Source organism: Aquarana catesbeiana, linkage group LG08, assembly GCF_042186555.1.
Source record: "Aquarana catesbeiana isolate 2022-GZ linkage group LG08, ASM4218655v1, whole genome shotgun sequence".
Taxonomy (NCBI): Eukaryota; Metazoa; Chordata; class Amphibia; order Anura; family Ranidae; genus Aquarana; species Aquarana catesbeiana.
The window spans coordinates 194,219,178-194,244,591 of record NC_133331.1 but is presented as its reverse complement, the minus strand read 5'-3'; the positions used below and the strand labels follow the sequence as shown (position 1 = coordinate 194,244,591).

The 25,414-nt window shown below is 43.9% G+C and overlaps 1 protein-coding gene across 2 annotated transcripts in view; it reads left to right on the top strand.

Annotated features, from left to right (window-relative positions):
• Nucleotides 1-25,414, top strand: part of ERLIN1 (ER lipid raft associated 1) — a 69,990-nt gene that overhangs the window by 30,054 nt on the left and 14,522 nt on the right. For both annotated transcript variants that reach the window (XM_073596748.1, XM_073596749.1), the window contains 7 exons: nucleotides 6,765-6,846; nucleotides 11,522-11,568; nucleotides 19,918-19,979; nucleotides 20,641-20,766; nucleotides 22,858-22,931; nucleotides 23,028-23,086; nucleotides 24,704-24,795. In XM_073596748.1, the coding sequence (XP_073452849.1) occupies nucleotides 6,765-6,846; nucleotides 11,522-11,568; nucleotides 19,918-19,979; nucleotides 20,641-20,766; nucleotides 22,858-22,931; nucleotides 23,028-23,086; nucleotides 24,704-24,795 (542 nt within the window). The remainder of the gene's footprint in view (nucleotides 1-6,764; nucleotides 6,847-11,521; nucleotides 11,569-19,917; nucleotides 19,980-20,640; nucleotides 20,767-22,857; nucleotides 22,932-23,027; nucleotides 23,087-24,703; nucleotides 24,796-25,414) is intronic.

Below are 25,414 nucleotides of genomic sequence, written 5' to 3'. Positions count from 1 at the left end.
AATGAGACTATGCAACCTCCCATTCTCCGGAGACTGCTTGTTCGGGACAGGCTTGGACAAAGCCCTAGAAAGAACGACAGACAGGAAGAAAACCTTCCCGAACAAAAAGCGCAATACTCCACAAAAGAGGTTTTTTTCCTGGCCGAAGAGAGCATCCACAAGATGAAAAAAGACTACCCCAAAAAGAACTGGACGGGTCACAAGGGGAAGCCGAAGAGTAATGTCCTCTTTGGCTCTACTAACCAAACCTCAAAACAATGACAACAGATTGCCAGTAGGAGGAAGGCTGGCTACCTTCCTACCTCAATGGCAGGAGACTACAATCAATTCATTCTAGACATTATCATGAGGGGCTACTCCCTGGAATTCAATTGTCATCCTCCAGAGAGATTTTTATTAACAAAACTTTCCAGGTATCCTGAAAAAGCAGGAGCTCTCCCGTTGTTGCGGGGGGAGATAGTAGACCAGAAAGTCCTTAGTCCCAGTCCCAGAGGAACTGACACAAACGGATTTTTACTCTCACGCGTTTTGTGATCAAAAAACCTTCTGGGAAGTTTTGATATTAACCCTAAAGCCCCTGAACCAAGCGATACACTACAAAAGATTCCACATGGAATCCATATTCTCGGTCAAAAATATCCTTCAATCGGGAATTTTCACGGCAACCATGGATCTCAGGGATGCCTATCTCCACATTCTCATACGTGAAGAATCCCAGAGATATCTGAGGTTGGCGGTGGAGATAGAAGGAAAGGAATATCCTTTCCAGTGCAGGGCTCTTCCTTTCGGTCTATCCTTGGCACCGAGGATATTTACCAAAGTCCTAGCAGAAGCCCTGGCCCCTCTGAGATTGAAGAAGATGACTGTAGTGCCGTACCTAGACTACCTACTTTTCACCGTCAGAAGTACAGCTGGTAAAAGACCTTGCAGAAGCTCAACTATGGCTGAAGCCACTAGGCTGGGTTTTTCTAACTTCGAAAAATCCAACCTGTGTCCCTCTCAGAACATCTGGTTTCTGGGATATCTGCTCAACTCCATAGAGCAGAAGACGTCCTTACCGGAGGAGAAGATCCAAGGCCTCGTCAAGAGAGTAAGTTCTGTACAGAACAACCTCCCGATATCTATCTGGGAGCTGATGTCGATTCTGGGTCTGATGACCTCAACGATACCAGAAATACAATGGGCTAAATATCATCTAAGGCCCCTGCCATTCTTTCTTAAGAAATCAACAAGAAGATCTGAACAGGACGCTATTACTCCCAACCTCCATGAAGAGGTCACCCTGGTGGTGGAGGGTCCACATAAATTTAAACCAGGGTCTGGCCTACACAAAATATATCCATCCCAGCTTCTTGCTGGAGATGCGACTCGCCCTCAGCGGATTTCATTCATATTTTTTGGAACTGTCCTCAGATTGAAGTCTTTTGGGCTGAGGTCACCACTTTTATTTTAACTGTTGCCACCATTCCTGTGCCATTGTCAGTGGAGGAATGTCTATTGGGACTTGTAGAACCGCTGGCCCCTTGCCGGGCAAGCAGAACCCTACTAGGATTATTACTTTATTATGCTTGTAGGTCTGTAGTACTCCGATGGAAGGCTTCACCCGCACCCTCAATAAATTTTTGGAAGAGGTTAGTGAACTCTGCTCTGCCACTATACAAGGCTACTTACCTGTCGCGTGGCTGTGCTAAGAAATTTCATAAAATATGGGACATCTGGACGGAATCCCTGTCCACTAATGCAGACTCGATGGACGATTAGTAACGCTCTATTAATTACCTGTAACGGCTCAAGTGGCATCTCTGAACTTGTAGGCTTCCTTGGGTTGCTCGGTCAATAGTTATGGGGAGAGGGTGGAATGTGTATATGTAACTTGTACTTCATTTCATTTCGTAAATAATTAAAGTATGCTATGTGGAGTATCTGTGGAACTAGAAGAACACTTTAGATAATCTGCACAGGTGATTGAGCGTACAGTAGTTTAGCTTATTATTATTTTAGTTTGTGTGTGACCGAGCCTGGGTATGCCCAATAGGCTCTGTATTATATATTTTTTTTACCTTGAAATAACAATAAAAACTTTCAAAAAAGAAAAAACGGGTCTGGCATGGTCTTTCTGAACCTCACGGAAGTTGACCACAGACGCAAGCAGTTGGGGATGGGGAGCCCACCTAGCAGGGCAACCTGCTCAGGGGAGATGGTCCCCGGAAGAAGCCCAGGCATCTTCGAATTGGAGGGAGCTTATGGAAATAGCCAAAGCCATAGAACACTTCCAAGACCAGCTAAGGAGTCATCCCACCCTGATCCTGTCGGACAACGCCACGGCAGTGGCTTATATAAACAAACAAGAGGGCACAAGGAGCCCCTCCTTAAGCCACATCTCCAATCAGATATGTCGATGGGCAGAAGGGAACCTACTGTCGTTGGGAGTGGTCCATCTAAAGGGGGAAAACAACCAAGTGGCGGACTTCCTCAACCGCCAAGAGATCTCCCAAGTGGAATGGGTATTGCACCCAGAGGTGTTCAGGGAAATTACAGCCCGCTGGGGAGTACCAAATATAGATCTGTTTGCATCCTGGAAAAACACCCAGGTGAAGCGTTTTTTTCTTGCTAAACCAGCAAGACAGGCCTCTAGGGCTAGACGCACTCCAAAACTCATGGAATTTCAAGATGTGCTACGCCTTCCCTTCATCTGATTCCTCGGGTGGTGAAGAAATTCCTACAAGAACAAACAAAGCTCATACTCGTAGCACCATATTAGCCCAAGAGAGCCTGGTTCTCTCAGCTCCTCAGTCTCTCAGCAGAAGAGCCGTGGCTACTTCCTCACAGGCACGACCTGATGTGTCAGGGACCCCTAACAGGCCTGAGACAAGAAAGCTTCAATTAGGCGGCCTGGTTACTGAGGAAGACATCTTGAGATCAAAAGGGCTCTCAGATAAAGTAGTGACAACGCTTCTGAGCGCTTGGAAGCCGAACACCAGGGCCATCTACAGAAAGACCTGGAGAAAGTTTAACAGCTGGTGCACTAAAAATAACAGACAAAAGATGTATACACCGACTATTCTTAAGTTCCTTCAGCAGGGTGCTGATAAAGGTCTAGATGTCAGTACGCTGATGGTCCAGATAGTAGCGCTGTCAGTGTATCTAGAACGGACACTACAAGAAGACCCCTTGGTCTCACGCTTTTGGGGAGCGTTGGCAAAATACAGACCACCCAAGACACAAAAATGTCCCACATGGGATCTTCTATCGGTGATACTGTGAGGGGGTTCATTAAAAATCCCTTTGAGCCGCTACAAGAAACATCTTTACGCCTGCTGACACTCAAAACTGTTTTCCTCGTGGCTATCACTACAGCACGTAGGATAGGGGAAATCCAGGCTCTGTCTGTCAGAGAACCTTTTTTCTAAAGATTCATGATGATAGAATTGTCCTTCAAACAGACCCGGGATTTACACCAAAAGTGACGTCAACTTTTCATAAATCCCAGGATATAGTACTACCTTCACTACTACCTTCTACCAACGAGTTCAGAGCATCAGATGCTCTATTTGTCCTGTACGCTGGCAAACAGGCAAACAAGCGTCCAAGAAAACGCTAGCCAGATTGATCAAGGCAGCTATACTGGAATGCTACGGAGTTATGAAGATAACACCGCCAAAAGATCTAAGGGCTCATTTAACAAGGGCTTCAGCAGTCTCGTGGGCAGAGAAGGCGGGAGCCACTCCGGAGCAAATTTGCAGGGCAGGGACTTGGTCAGGATTCTCGACCTTTGTTCAGCGTTACAGGCTGGATCTGATATCTTTTGGTAGGAAAGTCCTCCAAGCCGTTGTCCCACCCTAATCTGGTGAGTACTTGGTTATCCTCTCAAGGGCTGACCTGGAAGACGACTGGGGGAAAAGCAGAGTTAGTTCTTACCGGTAACTCTGTTTCCAGTAGTCTTCCAGGGCAGCACGATCCCACCCTAATGTGTAACCTTGTGGGGTTGTGTTGTGTTTTTATGTCTTTCAGATTTCAGCCTTCGGTTCTCTTGGATGATCGACCAGGGACCTGAGGGGCTGTCTTTTAAAGAAATTAATGGCAATGTGTTTCTGGTGTGTGAGGAGCTCCATCCCAAGGACTGCCCTGGAAGACTACTGGAAACAGTTAGCGGTAAGAACTGACTCTGCTTTTCCAATGCGTTTTTGAAGCAGAACAAAAACGCACTGGACTGCATGTTGTGTGAACTGGCCCTTAAGGTTAAGAAAAAAGAGGGGGAAAATTGCACTGGGCTGCATCAAAAACGCACTGGAACGCATCAAAAACATGCGTGCAGAAAAGCATCTAGAATGCATCCATACTTCTTTTCTATGGTGTGAACTGGCCCTTAAGGCCAACAGTGGGAATTTGTCAGAAAATGCCAAGTATACTCCAGAACAGTCATTCTGAACTAGGGTTCATCCGGAGATTGCTAGAGTTTCCTTGAGCTGTGGCCAATTGACCTTCTATTTATTGGTTTCTGTATAGCTCCAGGGCAAACACCACTTACTGAAGCCAGCAACATGACACCAATGATCTTTTTTGCTACCTGTAATTTTCTGATCACCACTGTAAAAGTGGCTCTCCCCCCTCCGACCACCAAAGGGCGGGGGCCCCTCCACCCACTCACCTCCATTTAAATTGCTGTTAGAAAGGGCTTCCCAGATGCTTGAAATTTTTTTACGTATGTCTCTAGAGCAGCCCTTTTCAACCAGGGTGCCTTGGCAAAATGCCTAAAAATGTCCCCAAAATTGTATACAAGCCGGTGGGTGGATGAATCCTGCCTTTAAGTTACACACAGCCACAGGTTTTCATTGTACACAATTACAACCTTCTAGCTGCCAACCTCCTAATGATCAATGACAACATCGGTTGATAAGGTGTGTGTCAGTTGCCTCTCTTCAGTTGCCTCTCTCCATCAGCTTTGGGTTCTTATTAGTTGAGTAATGGAGAAAAACTAAGGGAGAAGAGAAACCTTGAAATACTAGTCAGTACCATTTTGCAAAAGTGTATTTGCTTTGGAAGAATAACCTTTAACATTGGGTTCCTCCATGTATTGATGTTGCTACATTATGTTAAACAATGAAAATAGTTTTTACATTTTAGAATGGGGGGTGCCCCAAGACTGTCCATAATTTTGGAGGGTGCCTCGAGATTGTTCATCATTTTAAAGGGTGCCATGACTAAAAAAAGGTTGAGAAACACTGCTCTAGGGTAAAAAGTTTGAGAAAGGCTGCATTGGAATGTTTTCTTTCAGCTATTGTTTTCTGTGGTAGATGTACAGCCATGGCCAAAAGTTTTGAGAATGACACAAAATATTAATTCACAAAGTCTGCTGCCTTAGTTTTCATGTTGGCAATTTGCATATACTCCCAGAATTTTATGAAGAGTGATCAGATGAATTGCAATTAAGTCCCTCTTTGCCATGAAAATGAACTTAATCCCATAAACAACATTTCCACTGCATTTGTGAAGAAGGCTTCAGTTTGATAACGAACAATGCCTTTTCCAGCATGATGGAGCACCTTGCCATAAGGCAAAAGTCATTGGAGAATGAAAAAAATCAACATTTTGGGTCCATGTCTAGGAAACGCCCCAGACCTAAGTCCCATTGAGAACTTGTGCTCAATCCTGAAGAGGTGGGTAAACAAAAAAACACCATCAATTCTGACAAACTCCAAGCATTGATTATGCAAGAATTGGCTGCCATCATCCAGTATGTAGCCTAGAAGTTGATTGACAGCATGCCAGGGTGAATTGCACAGATCTTGAAAAAGAAGGGTTAACACTGCAAATATTGACTCTTTGCATAAACTTCATGTAAATGTCAATCAAGCCGTTGACACATAGGAAATGCTTGTAATACTTGTATATTTTTAGTATGCTATAGTAACATCTGACAAAAAGGTCAAAAAACCTTGAAGCAGCAGACTTTATGAAAATGTTATATTTGTGTCATTTTCGCAACTTTTGGCCACGGCTGTATACATGCCATACACATTGCTACTGTATTGGAGGATAATTCACTTGTCCTACAGTCCTTTTTCAAACAAGATATTAGATTCCACATCATGTATACATTGTATAATCTTAAAGGGTAACTCCACCTTTGTGGGAAAAAAATATAGCAATTAAAAAACAATATAGCATCTACATTTGCTACACAAGCCATATTGTAATTTGATATTATTAAAATCTCCCTTTCCTTTTTATTCTGCAGCACTGTAATTTTCTGTAAATTTCAGTACAATATGGCAACTTGGGTGCTCTATACACAGTTGGTGAACTTTCCCAGAAATGCCATTTCCTATTTATGTGATTGGCTCACTGATTTTCTTAGAAGTCCGCACTAAGATAAAAGTCAGATTTTAGGCATCCTCTGAAACAAAAGTTTAATTTTTGGTGAAATAATCCCAGAGGGTTAATCATTTCTAAAAGGATGCTGATACCGCAACTTTCTTCGTTAGAACACTATAAGCGCATCAGCTATTAATGAAAAAGTCACTCCCATTTGAGATTCATTCAGACAACTCCGCTATTGCTTCAGAGCCAGACGTAGGTAGGAATCTTCAACAAGATTTAAAATCCCCGCAATCTACATTGATCTCCCTGAGGGGAGTGTTTGTTTTTTTTTTTTTCCTCCTCAAAAATGGAGTTAGTTTAACGTTTGCCACTACTCTGATTTTGTTTTGGCTGTGCTATCTCTTACATAAATGTGCTTTACATGATTTTTTTTTTTTTGCCAGAGGGGGTGCTTTATTAAGTACTCCTAGCGGACCTGGATTTCATATAATGTTCCCTTTCATCACAAGTTTTCGCTCAGTTCAGGTAAATCCTACTACAAATTGTACGTCATTCTTGTGGTGCCAACTTTTAGTGTGTGTGTGTTTGTTTTTTTTTTTTTTTTTGTAAAAAAAGAAAAATAGGATTATATATAACTGACATACACCTACACCTACACACACACCTACACACACACCTACACACACACACACACACACACACACACACACACATATATAATCACAAATGTGAGTACACGCCTCACATTTAAGTAAATATTTTATTATGTCTTTTCATGTGACAAAACTGAAGAAATGACACTTTGCTACAATGTAAAGTACTAAGTGTAGAGTTTCTATAACAGTGTAAATAGGCTGCCCCCTCAAAATTACCGTATTTATCGGCGTATAACACGCACTTTTTTCCCCTTAAAACCAGGGGAAAATCGTGGGTGCGTGTTATACGCCGATCTCCCGCTAATTGTGATCTATCGGAGCGATCGCAGCCGACATTCACATAGCGTGTAGTTTTAAATATGGCGCCGCGGAGTTCGGAGGGACTCGGCGGAGCTGAACGAGCGCCGCCGAGATCACAGTGACTGGGCGGAGCCAAGATACATAGTCGAGTGTTCTCGGCTCTTTCCGGCGCCGCTCACAGTCACGCCCAGTCCCGCCATTGGACCTGAGTTATGTCCACTCGACTATGTGTATCTCGGCGGCGCTCGTTCAGCTCCGCCGAGTCCCTCCGAACTCCGCGGCGCCATATTTAAAAATACATGCTATGTTTATGTCGGCGGCGATCTGTCCAAGCATGTAATGGACACTGGGGGCAAGGCTGCACTGACCACTGGGGGGGGGGCAAGGCTGCACTGACCACTGGGGGGGGGGGGGCAAGGCTGCACTGACCACTGGGGGCAAGGCTGCACTGGCAAGGCTGCACGTTCCGGTAAATCCTACTACAAATTGTACGTCATCCTTGTGGTGCCAACTTTTAGTGTGTGTGTGTGTGTGTGTTTGTTTTGTGTTTTTGTTTTTTTTTTGTAAAAAAAAAAAAAAAATAGGATTATATATAACTGACACACACACACACACACACACCTAACAAATGTGAGTACACGCCTCACATTTAAGTAAATATTTTATTATATCTTTTCATGTGACAACACTGAAGAAATGACACTTTGCTACAATGTAAAGTACTAAGTGTAGAGTTTGTATAACAGTGTAAATAGGCTGCCCCCTCAAAATTACCGTATTTATCGGCGTATAACACGCACTTTTTTCCCCTTAAAACCAGGGGAAAATCGTGGGTGCGTGTTATACGCCGATCCCCCGCTAATTGTGATCTATCGGAGCGATCGCAGCCGACATTCACATAGTGTGTAGTTTTAAATATGGCGCCGCGGAGTTCGGAGGGACTCGGCGGAGCTGAACGAGCGCCGCCGAGATCAGTGACTGGGCAGAGCCGAGATACACATAGTCGAGTGTTCTCGGCTCTTTCCGGCGCCGCTTACAGTCACGCCCAGTCCCGCCATTGGACCTGTGGTATGTCCATCATAGGGTGGGACTGGGCAGGACTGTGAGCGGCGCCGGAAGGAGCCGAGTACACTCGACTATGTATCTCGTCGGCGCTCGTTCAGCTCCGCCGAGTCCCTCCGAACTCCGCGGCGCCATATTTAAAACTACATGCTATGTGTATGTCAGCGGCGATCTGTCCAAGCATGTAATGGACACTGGGGGCAAGGCTGCACTGACCACTGGGGGGGGGGGGGGGGGGCAAGGCTGCACTGACCACTGGGGGGGGGGGGGGGCAAGGCTGCGCTGACCACTGGGGGGGGGGGCAAGGGGGCAAGGCTGCGCTGACCACTGGGGGGGGGGCAAGGCTGCGCTGACCACTGGGGGGGGGGGCAAGGCTGCGCTGACCACTGGGGGGGGGGGCAAGGCTGCGCTGACCACTGGGGGGGGGGGCAAGGCTGCGCTGACCACTGGGGGGGGGGGCAAGGCTGCACTGACCACTGGGGGGGGGGGCAAGGCTGCACTGACCACTGGGGGGGGGGGCAAGGCTGCACTGACCACTGGGGGGGGGGCAAGGCTGCACTGACCACTGGGGGGGGGGGCGGGCAAGGCTGCACTGACCACTGGGGGGGGGCAAGGCTGCACTGACCACTGGGGGGGGGCAAGGCTGCACTGACCACTGGGGGGGGCAAGGCTGCACTGACAAGGCTGCACTGGGGCAAAGCTGCACTGACAAGGCTGCAATGGACACGATAAGGCTGCATTGATGGGCATTTTAATGTAAGTTTTTTTTCCTTAAACTTCCCTCCTAAACTTGGGGTGCGTGTTATACGCCGGCGCGTGTTATACGCCGATAAATACGGTACTCAACACAGCCATTAATGTCTAAACCGCTGGCAACAAAGTGAGTACACCCCTAAGTGAAAATGTCCAGATAGGGCCCAATTAGCCATTTTCCCTCCCCGCTGTCATGTGACTTGTTAGTGTTTACAAGCTCTCAGGTGTGAATGGGGAGCAGCTGTGTTAAATTTGGTGTTACCACTCATACTGGTCACTGGAAGTTCAACATGGCACCTCATGCAAAGAACTCTCTGAGGATCTGAAAAAAAAAATTATTGCTCTACATAAAGATGGCCTAGGCTATAGGAAGTTTGCCAAGATCCTGAAACTGCAGCACGGTGGCCAAGACCATACAGCGGTTTATCAGGACAAGTTCCACTCAGCACAGGCCTCGCCATGGTCAACCAAAGAAGTTGAGTGCACATGCTCAGCGTCCTATCCAAAGGTTGTCTATGGGAAATAGACATATGAGTATGTCTAAGGGGTGGGGGGTTAGCCTGTCAGTGCTTAGACCATTTGCGGCACACTGCATGGCTGTCGTCCCAGAAGGAAGCCTCTTCTATAGATGATGCACAAGAAAGCCCACAAACCGTTTGCTGAAGACAAGCAGACTAAGGACATGGATTACTGGAACCATGTCCTGTGGTCTGTTGAGACCAAGATAAAATTATTTGGTTCAGATGGTGTCAAGCGTGTGTGGCGGCGACCAGGTGAGGAGTACAAAGACAAGTGTGTCTTGCCTACAGTCAAGCATGGTGGTATGGTCTGGGGCTGCATGAGTGCTGCCAGCACTGGGGAGGTACAGTTCATTTAGGGAACCACGAGTGCCAACATGTACAGTGACATACTGAAGCCGAGCATGATCCCCTCCCTTCGGAGACTGGGCCGCAGGGCAGTATTGCAACATAACGACCCCAAACACGCCTCCAAGACAACCACTGCCTTGCTAAAGAAGCTGAGGTTAAAGGTGATGGACTGGCCAAGCATGTCTCCAGACCTAAACCCTATTGAGCATCTGTAGGGCATCCCCAAACATAAGGTGGAGAAGTGCAAGGTCTCTAACATCCACCAGCTCTGTGATGTGGTCATGGAGGAGTGGAAGAGGAATCCAGTGGCAACCTGTGAAGCTCTGGTGAACTCCATGCACAAGAGGGTTAAGGCAGTGCTGGAAAATAATGGTGGCCACACAAAATATTGACACCTTGGGCCCAATTTGGACATTTTCACTTAGGGGTGTACTCAATTTTGTTGCCAGCGGTTTAGACGTTCATGGCTGTGTTGAGTAATTTTGAGGGGACAGCAAATTTACACTGTTGTACAAGCTCACTACTTTACATTGTAGCAAAATTTCGTTTCTTCAGTGTTGTCACATGAAAAAATATAATAAAATATTTACAAAAACATGAGGGGTGTACTCATTTTTGTTTGTGTGTAATTTTATTTAGTAACTAGGTTGTTTAGGGTGGCTTTTACAGCCAGACTTTTGCAAGGTCTGTGAGGGTGAACAGTAAGCAACCATCAGAATCTTGTATTGCACTTAATCTTTTTAACTTGATGGAAGACCTCTTTAGGAGCAGGTACCTACCATTCCCTTTTTTTGCAAAAAAAAAACTGAAGCTGTGGGTTGTGATCAATGGTATAACCTGTGGCTAGTTCTAGTATTCACACATTGGTTGTGTTCACCATCCAGTCAATTTGCGCAGACACAAGCGAAGGCAGTTTGCTAAACACCAGTTTTTCTCAGCACTAATTTTGCCTGCATACGATTACCATTTTTAAAAGGGGTACAGCAAAGTGATTGAATTCATTTTTGCATATGTCACTTGCTTGATTCACAGTGTTACAATTTACATCAATCCTGGCCTCCAATAAAAGTCAATCTAAAGTTCTTACCAGAATTGTTTATACTGTATGTAGATTTGTCAAAGGAAACTTGAGCACATACATAAAACCCACACACATAAAGAGCACACCAACAATATGTGGATTGTAACAGTCCAGATTCATAAAACAGTGCTGGTTAATGATTGATATTAAGGTTTACTCCAAATTAACCTTTATCCTGTTCAATACTAGTAAGGTGATTGTAACCTTTAGTGGGTAAATCAGGAACTGAAGTGTACTCTTCTTTGTATTAGCCTCTCTTTATACAATGGGTAGAGAAGCTGTTCAATGGGTGAGGTGTGACCGCATGTGAAAATTGAATAAGGAAGATTGCAATTTCATGCTTGGCACCACTCCTTTTTGTATTAATGGATGCATGCCTTTCCTATGTACTTTTTGTCTGATCCTAGAAATATATAGATTATTTTTTTATACATTTTTCTGAGTTTACCGAAGAATAAATTACGTTGTTTGTTTTCCAGACAACGTTACAAACTGATGAGGTGAAAAATGTACCCTGTGGTACCAGGTATGTTTATGTACCGTATGGCAGAGGAAAATTGACCATATCATTGTGGTGTTTGGCTGGTGTTTGGAGAAATGTACACTGGTCATGTGACAATGCCTACACCTTGTGATGCATAAATTATTAGGATACACTGGAAAGAAAAAGTATTTTTATGTAATGAGGACACATTTCCAGATGGGGAAAACGTAATCGCATTTGGACATTAAAGCAGCCCTTTTATATTCTGAAAATATAGTTAACTGGTGCCCATGCACCTTAGTAAATGTCCAAATTGTAAGTTCTTGTTGAAAGTAGGTAATGTTTCTGACACCAGAGTTGGGTTCAGTATTAGGGTGTTTGTCAACAGGCTTTGGACTTGTGTCATCGGGCAAATGTAGTGTGCATTCAGCCTACATTTGATTTGCATTTGAGAAGCTTCTGAGATCATTCATAGTTCATTTACTGGTATATTTGACCTGGTTTCTAAGCAGTACCAATCTGCTTTTGCCTTTCTGTTGATTTTATATGGGGAGAAAAGCAGTTCTGACACAAGCAAAAGCCCATTGACATGGTCCCTAATACTTATGCCAGGGCTGCTCAACCTTTTAACCGTTTGCCGCTCAGCCTATGGTAGAATGACACCGGGGTCGGCCTCTTGTCCCTCCAGGTGGAGGTCGTATGACATCCTCATGGATTGCGACTCGATCTGTCACCCACGGTGTCCACCGGATGCAGCCGATGACTGATCACTGTACTGGCCCGCTGCCGGTACAATGTGACCGCTGTAACCAATCACAGCAGGTCACATGACAGTTGTAAACAATGGGTGGCTTCCTTTCAAGTGGAGAAATCAAGGAAAGCTGGAAGCCGCACACCGGTCTGATGACGAAAGCTTTATTTGATAAAAAGCTGGATCATAACAGAACACAAAACACTACAGCAGGAGTGTACAGAAAGCAGCTGACGCGTTTCGCACTCACGAGTGCTTACTCATAGCTTTTTCTTGCTCTGAAGAAGCTTGGTTTCAAGCGAAACGCGTAAGAACAGCGTCATCACGTTGTTCGTCGTGAGGGCACGGTGATCTCCATCACACACCACGATCCACCTCCATTCACCTCAAGCCGCCACTAGCCACTGCCTCGCTAGCTGGCGTGAACTACCTGTATTGCTATCTTTATCCCTGGTTCATAATACAGCCTTGTGATACTGGAAGCCATTGAATGTTGGATCATATCATTTACTGCCATACCTTGGTCAAGACTTTGAGTTGATATCCACGATCTGGACTCCAGTTTCATCTTTGGGACGGTGGGGCTACTGTTACATGGACTTGACTCCAACAGGGCAACGACTGCATATACAAGACGTCAAAAGGTGAACTGCATCCTACCCCAAGCATCAGAAGGGGAGTCTTACTCATAGCATATCCCATTTGTTTTCCTTGTTTAGTGTCACCCACGTCTATCAGTCCGTAACCACTGATCCCCACCGACATCTGTCTCATGACATATATCCCGCTGGCTAAGAACAATTGTATCATATGCCCTCTTAAACACTCGAGGGAACTTTTTTCCAATCCAGGACTGCCATAAGTGGTCAGGTTGGCTGCCCACAGGTGGGATGAAAGAACATTTGTTCTCTGAAGATCTCTGTGACGAATGAAGCCAGGATGCGATGCAGATTTTTTCTTTTCCAGGTCCAGAGCTGTTTCCCCGGCTGTCATGTCAAGGGAAGCAGTTGATCAAACATTTAAGTGTCCTTAAAGAGCAGAGGAGGGATCAAGGGTCTTAACTACTTGCCAACTGCTCTGTAGTTGAATGACGGTTACAGCGTGGTCATCTAGTTCTGCGACGCTGTCGTATGACGGCATCCCCTGATCGCGTCTGGTGTGGGCGGGGCGCTCTGTGATGGCAGTAACAGTAATGTTATATATATGTATGTATGTGTGTGTGTGTATGTATATGTGTGTATATATATATATATATATATATATATATATATATATATATATATATATATATATATATATATATATATATATATATATATATATATTACAGTTATATTGCAGCCATTTGCTAAAATCATTTAAGTTCTTTTTTTTTTTCCTCATTAATCTACACACAGCACCCCTATATTGACAGAAAAACACAGAATTGTTGACATTTTTGCAGATTTATTAAAAAAGAAAAACTGAAATATCACATGGTCCTAAGTATTCAGACCCTTTGCTGTGACACTCATATATTTAACTCAGGTGCTGTCCATTTCCTCTGATCATGCTTGAGATGGTTCTACACCTTCATTTGAGTCCAGCTTTGTTTGATTATACTGATTGGACTTGATTAGGAAAGCCACACACCTGTCTATATAAGACCTTGCAGCTCACAGTGCATGTCAGAGCAAATGAGATTCATGAGGTCAAAGGTACTGCCTGAAGAGCTCAGAGGCAGAATTGTGGCAAGGCACAGATCTGGCCAAGGTTACAAAAAAAAATCTGCTGCACTTAAGGTTCCTAAGAGCACAGTGGCCTCCATAATGCTTAAATGGAAGACGTTTGGGACAACCAGAACCCTTCCTAGAGCTGGCTGTCCTGCCAAACTGAGCTATCAGGGGAGAAGAGCCTTGGTGAGAGAGGTAAAGAAGAACCCAAAGATACTGTGGCTGAGCTCCAGAGATGCAGTCGGGAGATGGGAGAAAGTTGTAGAAAGTCAACCACCACAGCAGCCCTCCACCAGTCAGGGCTTTATGGCAGAGTGGCCCGACGGAAGCCTCTCCTCAGTGCAAGACACATGAAAGCCCGCATGGAGTTTGCTAAAAAAACACCTGAAGGACTCCGAGATGGTAAGAAATAAGATTATTTGGTCAGATGAGACCAAGATAGAACTTTTTGGCCTTAATTCTAAGCGGTATGTGTGGAGAAAACCAGGCACTGCTCATCACCTGTCCAATACAGTCCCAACAGTGAAGCATGGTGGTGGCAGCATCATGCTGTGGGGGTGTTTTTCAGCTGCAGGGACAGGACGACTGATCGAGGGAAAGATGAATGCGGCCAAGTACAGGGGGATATCCTGGACGAAAACCATCTCCAGAGTGCTCAGGACCTCAGACTGGGCCAAAGGTTTACCTTCCAACAAGACAATGACCCTAAGCACACAGCTAAAATAACAAAGGAGTGGCTTCACAACAACTCTGTGACTGTTCTTGAATGGCCCAGCCAGAGCCCTGACTTTAAACCCAATTGAGCATCTCTGGAGACACCTAAAAATGGCTGTCCACCAACGTTTACCATCCAACCTGACAGAACTGGAGAGGATCTGCAAGGAGGAATGGCAGAGGATCCCCAAATCCAGGTGTGAAAAACTTGTTGCATCTTTCCCAAAAAGACTCATGGCTGTATTAGATCAAAAGGGTGCTTCTTCTAAATACTGAGCAAAGGGTCTAAATACTTAGGACCATGTGATATTTCAGTTTTTTTCTTTTTTAATAAATCTTCAAAAATGTCAACAATTCTGTGTTTTTCTGTCAATATGGGGTGCTGTGTACATTAATGAGGAAAAAAATGAACTTAAATGATTTTAGCAAATGGCTGCAGTATAACAAAGAATGAAAAATTTAAGGGGGTCTGAATACTTTCTGTCCCCACTGTACATATATACAATAAGCACTTTCTTCAAGACTGATACAGCTTGTGTAATCATAAGAATGCAGAAGTAGACAACATTATAAATCACAACACGTTTTGTGAAACAATGTTCACTTTGTCAGAAGTTTGATGTTTTGACAGGATGTCTGTAAATCAAGAAAAACATTACAAACCTTCTATAATAATTTCCAAACAATTACCCCCCTGACAACTTATCAGGGGAAGAAAAAAACTAGTAATGAAGTAAACTAACATTTAAATAATAGCCAAAAATGACCCATTCGTTATTCAACATGATCAAAGAATCAGCCGCCAGCTGAAAAGTCTGTCCCAGGGGTTGAGGAGACAAAGGGTGGGCTGAAAAATGCTCGGAGGGCAAAGGTCAGTGGGCAGGCATGGCTCACCCACCAAATGAAACTTAACTTAAAGCGGAGTTCATCATTTTTGTGTTTATTAAAAGTCAGCAGCTACAAAACTGTACCTGCTGATTTTTAATAAACACACACTTGCCTGTCCCAGGATCCAGCGGTGCACTCACCCCAGCCGTTTTCTCCCCGTGTCCTCCCTCCGGTGGGGCCGGCATCTTCATTATGGGCATCCGGCTGTGACAGCTTGCGGCTTCACAGCCGGGTGCCCATTGTGCATACGCAAGTGGTGCTGCGCTCTGTGACTGGTCCTGGAGTCTTCTAGGATCAGAAGACTTCGCGAAGGAGGGGGAAAGGAGAACTTCCGCTTCCAGTTGCCTTAGGCGTTCGGAACTGAAGTGATTTTGACACCTCCCTCCCTCCCCCCTCTTCCTCCCCCTCCTCCTCCCCCTCCTCCCCAAAAGCTCTGTTTCACAAACAGGAGCCAAGAAGGAGGCCTTAAAACGGAACTTCCACTTTTTGGGTGGAACTCCGCTATAAGAAAACCTTAAAAAAGTAGCAATATATAGCAACAACAATGGTAAAACCAGCCACAGCTTCCAGCGGTTGTATACCCCTTTTAGCACTTTTTACCTACAGGTAAGCCTATAATAAGGCTTACCTGTAGGTAAAATGAATATCTCCTAAACCTATACGGTTTAGGAGATCTTCACCTTGCATGCAGCTGCTGACATCGGTGCACGTGCTCTGAAAGTCCGGCGGATGCCGCTGGAAAATCAGAGATCTTTGCCTGAAAGAAGACGTCATCGCGGCTCCCGACACTCACAGCGCCGGAGCCGAGACCCCGGAAGAATCGCCAAGGCAAAATGTTGGCTCCCTCGGCGGTGATCAGGAGACGGTGCGGGGGCTACGTTCTAAGGTAATTATTTTATAATGGGCGAATATGCAGTGCATACTATCTCATTATGCCTTCGCCTTACAGGTGTATACCTGGAAAAAAAAAAAAAACTGCTTTCAGTAGAAAAGCCCGCTCAACAGGTAAGGCGTTAGACCTCTGTACAGAGACTGCTGCACCACTCTGCATTAAGCTGGCAGGGAATAGGCTTTTCTACTCAGGCCGTAGATACTTTGTAGAAAAAAAACAAAACAAAGACTTTTAACTTTTTTTTATCGTACAGTACAGGGCACAGGTTATATGGTGCACCTTTTAGGGGACTGGACACTAGTGGGTCCTTGAAGGCCTCCCTTCATCTGAAAGATACCATTCTGATACTTATTGAGGAGGTTTGCAAATGTCTTAAGTTAGGCTCTGCAGCACCTGAGTGACGCACAGGCTCTAGAAAACAGAGAAAACCTAATACCTTTCCAGTTCCTGCCTTACTTTTTTTGAGAATCTTTGGATACCTATATTAAGAAGATAACAGGTGGAAAGAGTACACCTCTTCCCAGTAAAAAAAATGAGGGTCTGCTCTGGAAAACCGGGTCCCTCTCAAAGTTGTCCTTTCGTTCTGCACAGGCTTCCAAAGCTACACCAGGCAATTCCTTTTGTCCTTGGTCCTCTAGACCAGGTGTGCCCAACCTTTTGAAGAGCGAGCGCCACTTAAGCGACTTAGTAACCAGTCTTGGGCCACAATGAGTGGAGCGGGTGGATTACAGGTCTGTGTCCACTCTGCATATGCAGATCGGACACAGGCACAACCCACTCTATGGGCCATCCTATCCGCCTAGACAGAAGGGGATGGATCCCCTTCTTTTTTTTTTTTTTTTTTTTTTTTTATATCAGATTGGAGGTAGGCGGGTGTAAATGGGGAAAAAAGGCTTTACATCTGCCGCTGCACAGAGGTGAATGGAGGGTCCAGTTGGGTTGGACTGATTGTGTGCAAGGGGCCTAAGGCTGCTTTCACACTGATGTGCTGTGGTTTACCCACACTGCGGGTTCAGTGCATCTGTGGTTTTCTTGTGGGTTAGCTGCACTTTGCCACTGACTACTATTATATCCTACTGGTGTAGTGCACTTTGTGAAAGCGCACCAAACCCACAGGTAATAACAGAAGTCTATGGCTCAGTGCAGGTAACCCGCTGGTGCACTGGTCTGCACCTGTGGATCAGTTTGAAAGCAGCCCAGTAACCATGGCAGAACAGATATGTCCATATGTACACATTGATTTTAGTAATAAACGTACCTTTTAATAACATTCTTCCATTCAGGTATAGCCGGCTGTTGCTGTCCCAGGCAGAGTGCATTTGGTATCACTCCGCCTGTGACAGGAAGTGGTGCTATACAGGAAGCATCCACTTATGCTTCCTCTACCGCCAGCTTTATTTACAACACTGATGCTCTGAGACAGCAGGTTGGCAACCTGCAATCTGGGCTTGCCAACCAGCCATCTCAGCATGAGGCCCCTGGACCACTGGTTTGGCACCCCAACTCTAGACCCTCTAAACTGGGTCCAAAGTCCCCTTCACGTTGAAGGTGCTCTCCCACATTTGCTTGCCTTTGCAAACATCTGAGGTCAGTACATCCTGGACTCTTGGGTACAGGAGGTCATATCCACTAGGTACAAACTAGAATTTCATAACTGCCCCCATCTCGTTTTTGGCTGTTGATGTACCTTTTTTGCAGTGCAGACTTGGCTAAAAGCCAAATCCTTATACCTTCAGGCTCAGGGTTTTCTGATACAGGTCCCTGGGGAAGAGAGGTATCTGGAGTTCTACTCTAATCTGTTAATGGTTTCCAAAGTGAACGGGGAGGACAGACCCATGCCTGGTTTCCACTTACATGAGGTTATTGTTTTACCCATTCTATGTCCTGTTTTTGGGTTCAAAGGAGGTAGCTGTACTCAATGTGAATGTGCTGCTGCTTCAGTTAGATATTTGGACTTGCTATTTGTTTGCCTGAAGGGGCCAAAAAATGATTGCAAAGTGGATTGCAAAATTGTTTCTCAAAATTTTGGAAGCCATTGTTCAATTGATTGTAAAGTCTTGTTTAAAAAATAAAATAAATAACAAACATGTTATACTTACCTGCTCTATGCAGTGGATTTGCACAGAACAGCCCCGATCTTCCACTTCTCGTGTCCCTCTTCGCTGCTCCTGGCCCCTCCCTCCTATTGAGTGCTTCCACAGCAAGCAGCTTGCTATGGAGGGACCTGAGCGAAGCTACAGCTCTGTGTGTCCATTCAGACACAGAGCTGTTCTTCAACCCCGCCCCCTCTCTCTCCTGATTGGCTAACTGACATTTACAGCCTTGGGCGCCAATCAGGAGGGAGAGTTAAGGACAGCCGAGGGACTCGTGGACATCGTTGGACAGAAAGAGGGCTCAGGTAAGTACTAGGGGTGGTGGGGAGGCTGCTGCACACAGGTCTTTTTATCTTCATGCATAGAATGCATGAAGATAAAAAAAACTTTTGCCTTTACAACTCCTTTCAGTGGGCCTTAGTAGGTGAGGTTTTTCTTAAAGTGGTGTTCCGGACGAAATTATACTTTTTAAATAAAAATACCCCTATAATACACAAGCTTAATGTACTCTAGTAAAGTTAGTCTGTAAACTAAGGTCTGTTTTCTTAGTTTATAGCAGTAGTTTGTTATTTTATAAAGTTACAGCAGGCCGTGGCCATCTGAAGCCAGACTGTATTTCTTCCTGGATCTCATCCTTGCAGATCTCGCACATGCTCAGTGCAGCAAAAACAGTGTAATAGGTTTCAAGTCAGGTTTCCATAGCAACCGCATTGTCAGAGGAAGTTGCCGCCCCTTCCCAGAAGGCATTGCAAACAGGAAATGATGCGATGGGCCACGGCCAGGGAGGAGAAAGTGAAAAATGAATACAGTAGATATACAGTAAGTGCTGAGAAAAAAAATAAACTATCCAATTCGTTTACAGTGCACAGTTTAGTGAGGGATGCTGAAGAGTTGTAAAAGTGGGTGGAACTCCACTTTAAGGGTCTGTTGGTTATAGTTTTTTTTGTTGCCTATTAATTACCCTTCCATCAGTTACTGCTTTGGGATGTCACATCGGTTATGATTGAAGATGGGTGTTCTACACTGTATGAAGAGGACTGGATTTTTCACGTACCCGTAATATCCCTTTTTTGGAGTACAGTACAGGACCCTCCACTTTTGTGCCTTTGGCCTGTCACTGCTTACTGCAAAACTTAGGATCACATGGTGGGAAGGGTTATGTGAAGCAATGTCTAAAGCAGTTTGAAGCACCTGGAATGTTATTTAACTGAATAAAACTGGAAGTTTAATTGGGCTTTAATGTAAAACCTGTGCCTGACAAGTATTTCTTTTTATATATGTATTAAATGTCGATGTGACATGTTTCCTAACTCCTGTACATTTGTGCTTTCTTCATTTTAGTGGGGGTGTTATGATTTACTTTGACCGGATAGAGGTTGTGAATATGTTGACTCCTTCAGCAGGTCAGTATCATGGTGTATGTGAATGTTTTATTGTGTGCACAACTGAGATAATGTGCAAATAACTAACTGATTACTAGGGATTGTTGATGTGGTAATTTTTCTTCTATCTTGCCTAAGCCAAGTTTGAAATCTTCAGGGCCTTGTTGCCCCCTTTTCTTAGCATAGAGGGATGAATATGGAAATGTCGTCATTGAAAAGATTAAATAAAACATGTCACAGTATTCAAAAGGTACACCCTACATAGACTCAGAAATTTGAAAAGTGACAGAAACCTGTTTGGCCCTGTAAAGAGGAAAATGGGGTGTTTTTATGAAAAAAAAAAAAGCGTATATCGTAGCATTAACACCCCCCCCCCCCCCCCCCAAAAAAAAACTATTGCTTGCTCTACACGTTACAAATTGATATGTACGTCTGAATAAAACTAATAATTCCAGGCCCATTATTCAGGGTTAACAATAAACTGATTACCTGTAAGGACTTCTAAATCATTGCCTATGGAAAATATGGGGTGAAGTTTCCTATTTATTATGGCAGACAACACCTGCTTTATAGGCCTAATTTTGTATGAAAATCAGAACTGAAACTTGCAGCATCATCTGCTTACTGCAAAACTGCAATGTTGATGTACTTTGAAATATATGTTTTCTCTTTCTTTTTATAGTGTATGATATTGTGCGGAACTACACAGCGGATTATGACAAAGCATTAATTTTTAACAAAATCCACCATGAGCTGAATCAGTTTTGCAGCGTTCACACCCTGCACGAAGTGTATATAGAGCTGTTTGGTGAGTGAACTGCATAGGAGTAATCAGCAAGGATAAGTTATTTCTAAATTATGAATACTTAGCATGACATTTTAAAAAGCTATTTTTCTGTTTATACTGAATACACAATGTTGCTCATTACCTTTCAAAGTAGTACATGTAAAGCTGAATTCCAGGCCCAGAAACTTCAGTTATTCGCAATAGCCCCAAAGTATTTCAAATCCACTTTGTGTGCACCAAACACCTTTTGCAAACCGAAATCTAACCATATAAAGGTGGTAACATGACTGTGCTGTGGAAGATATCAGAGCTGTGGGAGGGACTCAGCAGGCCCACCCACTCACTGCAGGATAACTTCAAAATATTAGAGGAACCAGACCAATCAATCTTCACAAGGAGAGAGTAACAGTGACTGGTCTATATACAGGAAGCTACTGCACAGATCATAAAGAAATGCACAAAACCCAGAGTTCAGCTTTAAAGCAGTTGTAAACTGTTGGACTTTTTATTTATATATATATATATATATATATATATATATATATATATATATATATTTTTTTTTTTTAGACCCTGCAAGGTAAAGGCATAATGTGCTAGTATGCATCACATACTAGCATATCATATTAAATTTGCCTCAAAACTAAGCACTCCTGCGGTGAGATCTCAGAGCTGCAGCGAGCTCCCATCTTCACCCGTCTTGCTTCCGGGTTCGCGGACTCCGGCTCTGTGACTGTCCGAAACCGCGATGACTGCACAGCTGGCCGTTCCTTCAGAGCGCGTGCACCAGTGACGGTGCCTGTTTAGGAGATATATACACTATCTATAGGTTAAAGTAATGTGTGGAACTTTTACTTCCACTTTAACACAATTGTAAGAGTACTTTTTTGAATAATTCACAAATTTGTGAAAGAAACATTTCACCTTTATTTTTTTTCATTATAATTCTATTAAAGTATTTGTAAAGTTATTTTCTTTTAAAATAACAAACATGTCATACTTATCTGCTCTGGTTTTGCACAGAACAGCTCCCTCAAGCTCCTTGGGCTCCTCCCATTCTCTGTGTGCCACTATGGGAGGCTGCATCTCATGGTGGCACATGTGCGTGCTCTATCCTGAGCTGCACTCTGTGTCCATTGACACACACAGTGCTGCTCAGCGCTAGCCCCCCCAACCCCCCCCATTCCCTCATCACTGGATTTGATTGATAGCAACAGGAGTCAATGGCTAGTGGGGGGAGAGAGAGCGAGCAGCGCCACTGCTCTCTGACACAGTGCTGGATTGAGATCGACCTCAAGTAAGTTTTTGGGTGGGTTGTCTTGCAGTACTTTTTTTTTTTTTTTTTCAGCACAGTGCGAGGCAATCCAATGCCTTGCTCCCCATGGCCAGCAATTAAACTTTCAGATGTTTCTGTGACATCTCAATGTTTTGTTAAAAAAAGGGGAAACTGTGCGATCTGCCGAGCTCAGCACATCATCACTACACTGATCCCTGCCCCGCTGCACTGAGCACACCAGCCGCTACATTGCAATACAGCGGCTGGTATGAACAAGCCCTAATAGAGCACCCAGACTTTTAGAGTTCTTGATATGTTCTTTTAGCAGAATAGACTTGCATATACATCTGTGCATATAGCCGCACATGAAATCGCACTGACCAACGGCTTTGAAATCGTGCTGAAGTAGCGTGATTTCAAAGCCGCATTCAGTGTGAACTAATCTTGCTGAAAGCAGCCAACCCCACAACGTCTATTGTAGTTGTCAAATCTCCCTTCTATTATAATCCTGAAGGTATCTTATGGAGTTGAGAAGCTGAGTATTGGCTGTTAATTCATACACCACCTGCCTCTCCCTTGTGTATGAGGCCTCTGTTTATTTTAGTGTCACCTACTCTGTCTATAATACCATTCCTGTTGAAAGGCTAAATAAAATATAGTGGAGAGCACCAAGTACAAACAATAGAGGTACTTTCTGTATGCTATTTATCAAAATGTTTTACAGATTGCTTTCTATTTAAGCAAGTCACAAATACTCAGTGTTTTATTCTTTTAAACTGTTGAACATGTTTTATTTAGAAAGGTCACTTAATAATTTTCAACTTGTGTCTTTATAGATCAGATTGATGAGAACCTTAAACTGTCACTACAGATGGAACTTAATTCCATGGCCCCTGGGCTCACAATACAGGTATTAAATGGCTTCCAAATAATAACTTTATTGAAGAATTATTATTATGATTGTACAAGCTAATCTGTGGTATTGTCTGTAAATGTTGCTGTTTAGGGCGTACGTGTAACTAAGCCAAAGATTCCAGAAGCTATCCGGAGAAACTTTGAACTAATGTAAGTCACTTGGCTGACCTAAAGAGTGTAACGTAGATGTGAAAATGTTTGTCAGTCATATTCCATAGAAAAAATGTTTTACTGTGTGCTTTTTTTTTTTTTTTTTTTTTTTAGATTTTTTTTTTTAGATTTTTTTACGACTTCAGCAACTAGCATTCCATGTTTTTTTGCCACAATTACACATTTTAAAGATTTTCTCAAAGAAAAGAACATAAGTGCTTCAGCGAACAAATATAGTGCCAGCATGACTATAATGCATAAGTAAGAAAAGAGTCTCTCAAGACTTGAGTGAAATCTAAAATACAAAGGAAAGACTAAAATTAAAATTTAAATACTAAAAATTGTTTATAAAAGTGCAGCTTTTATTTATCAAAAAAACATTCTCTATGTACCCTTCAGAAACTGGAAACTCACTGAGCTAATAAATACTTGACTTCCCTGAGTTCAGGACTAAACCCAATATACTTGCTACCCTCTGTCTAGTGAAAATATCCTATTTGATCACTAAAGTGTTCTCTTTGGATGGGGGGATGACGGATGGGGTTTAGTCCCAAAACAAATCTGTTCAAGCCCTATGTCATAAAGCTGAACTTTGGGCACAAAAACTTTAATTTACTCAATAACCACAAAGGATATAAATCCACTTTGTGAGCACCAAATGCCCTTCGCAAACTCCGTTATTACCTTGTAAATGTAGTGACATCTTTACTGGGCTGCACATAGCATGGCAGGACAGGAAGAGTAGACAGACTGGGAAGGAAAGTGAAAGACAGGCGGATGCAGTAGCTGGTTAGTGGCAGCCACATCGGAGCGCATAGAGAGCTCAGGAATATCTTGAGATACATTGAGGTGGGGGAGAGATGTGGGTACACAGAGGACATTGACAGGATCTAAGTAACGGTAGGGACTGGGAAGGAACTTGATGGGTGCGTGGGTGCAAAGCTGCACTAGGGGGCTAACTCGATCGGAGCTCATGAAGAGCCTGAGGGAGATCAGAAAGGCACACTGAGGGGGAAAGCATGTTGGTGGCAGCGAAAGGGTTAAAGTGTATCCTAATGCCCAAGGTTTTGATTAGAGGTGTGAGGGGTGTCAGTTTTTAATTGCTATCTGTGTCCCTGCTAGGGGGATTACCACTCTGTTTGTCCTGGTGACCACTGGAACTGAACATGAGGGGAAAATTTTAAATTGTCACTAGAACGGGAATAGAGGGAGAATTTTTGTTAGGGTCTCCTTCCCGCGGATTCTTGCCACTGGAGTCACAGGTTTGTTCTAATTGCAATGGCCGCTCTGCCTGTGTAAACTAATGACAGGCTGATAGCAGTTGCAGCTGTTCACATGTAGCCGCACACGATGGGGTTACCTGCGTTTCGGGACAGATGTCCGAGCTGGTATGCAGCTGACTGTGTACGTGGCTAAATGGCCATGTGAAGAAGGCCTAAGAGCGGATTTACCTCACAGAACTGCAACTGTGACTTTATTTTAACCTCTTAAGACTTTGGACATAAGAGACACGTCCAAAATGCTGAAGACGTTAATGGTAGCTATCATTTATCAAAACGTGTAGCATGTAAAACCTGACTTGTATATTTACTTGACCTGTGTTTCCATTTTCCTCAGGGAAGGGGAGAAAACCAAGCTATTGATTGCTGCACAGAGGCAGAAAGTGGTAGAGAAGGAAGCAGAGACGGAAAGGAAAAAAGCTGTGATAGGTAAGTTTGCACCTAGAATACTGCATTGAGTATGTTAGAAATTGAATTCAAGTATTTTCTGTTTATCAAGAAGGCAGAATCTAGTTTAAAGTGGTTGTAAACTCAGTTGCACCACTTGTTCCTACAGTCAAGTCTGTAGGTACTGTGATTATCTCCCTAAACTTGCACAGATATTCAGAGTGCATGCAGCCAATGACATTGGCGCATGCTCTCTGAAGGTCCTGCTTACGGTGCTGGACCTTCAGTGCCCGTGCCAGAAATGGCAGCGCCCACGCAGATGCGAGGGAGTGACGTCATCGTGCCCCCAGCCACTCCTTTAGCCGTAGCTAACCCGGAAGAAAGACCGGGGAAGATGTCGGCTGTCTCGGCACTGACATTGCAGCACTGAGGGGTTTGTTCTATGGTACCACCAGCAAATTTGCAACCACTTTAAATTTGATGCTACTTTTTAAACTGAATATCTCAAGTACATGGCCAAAAGTATTAGGAGCTTTTCCTAATTAAAGATTCTTCTCGTGATTAATGTACAGTATATGTGACTAAAAATAAGCAAATAACCATGCTTTACTTCAATGTATCTAATAACATTTATTTATATACAGTATACATGTATAACAAT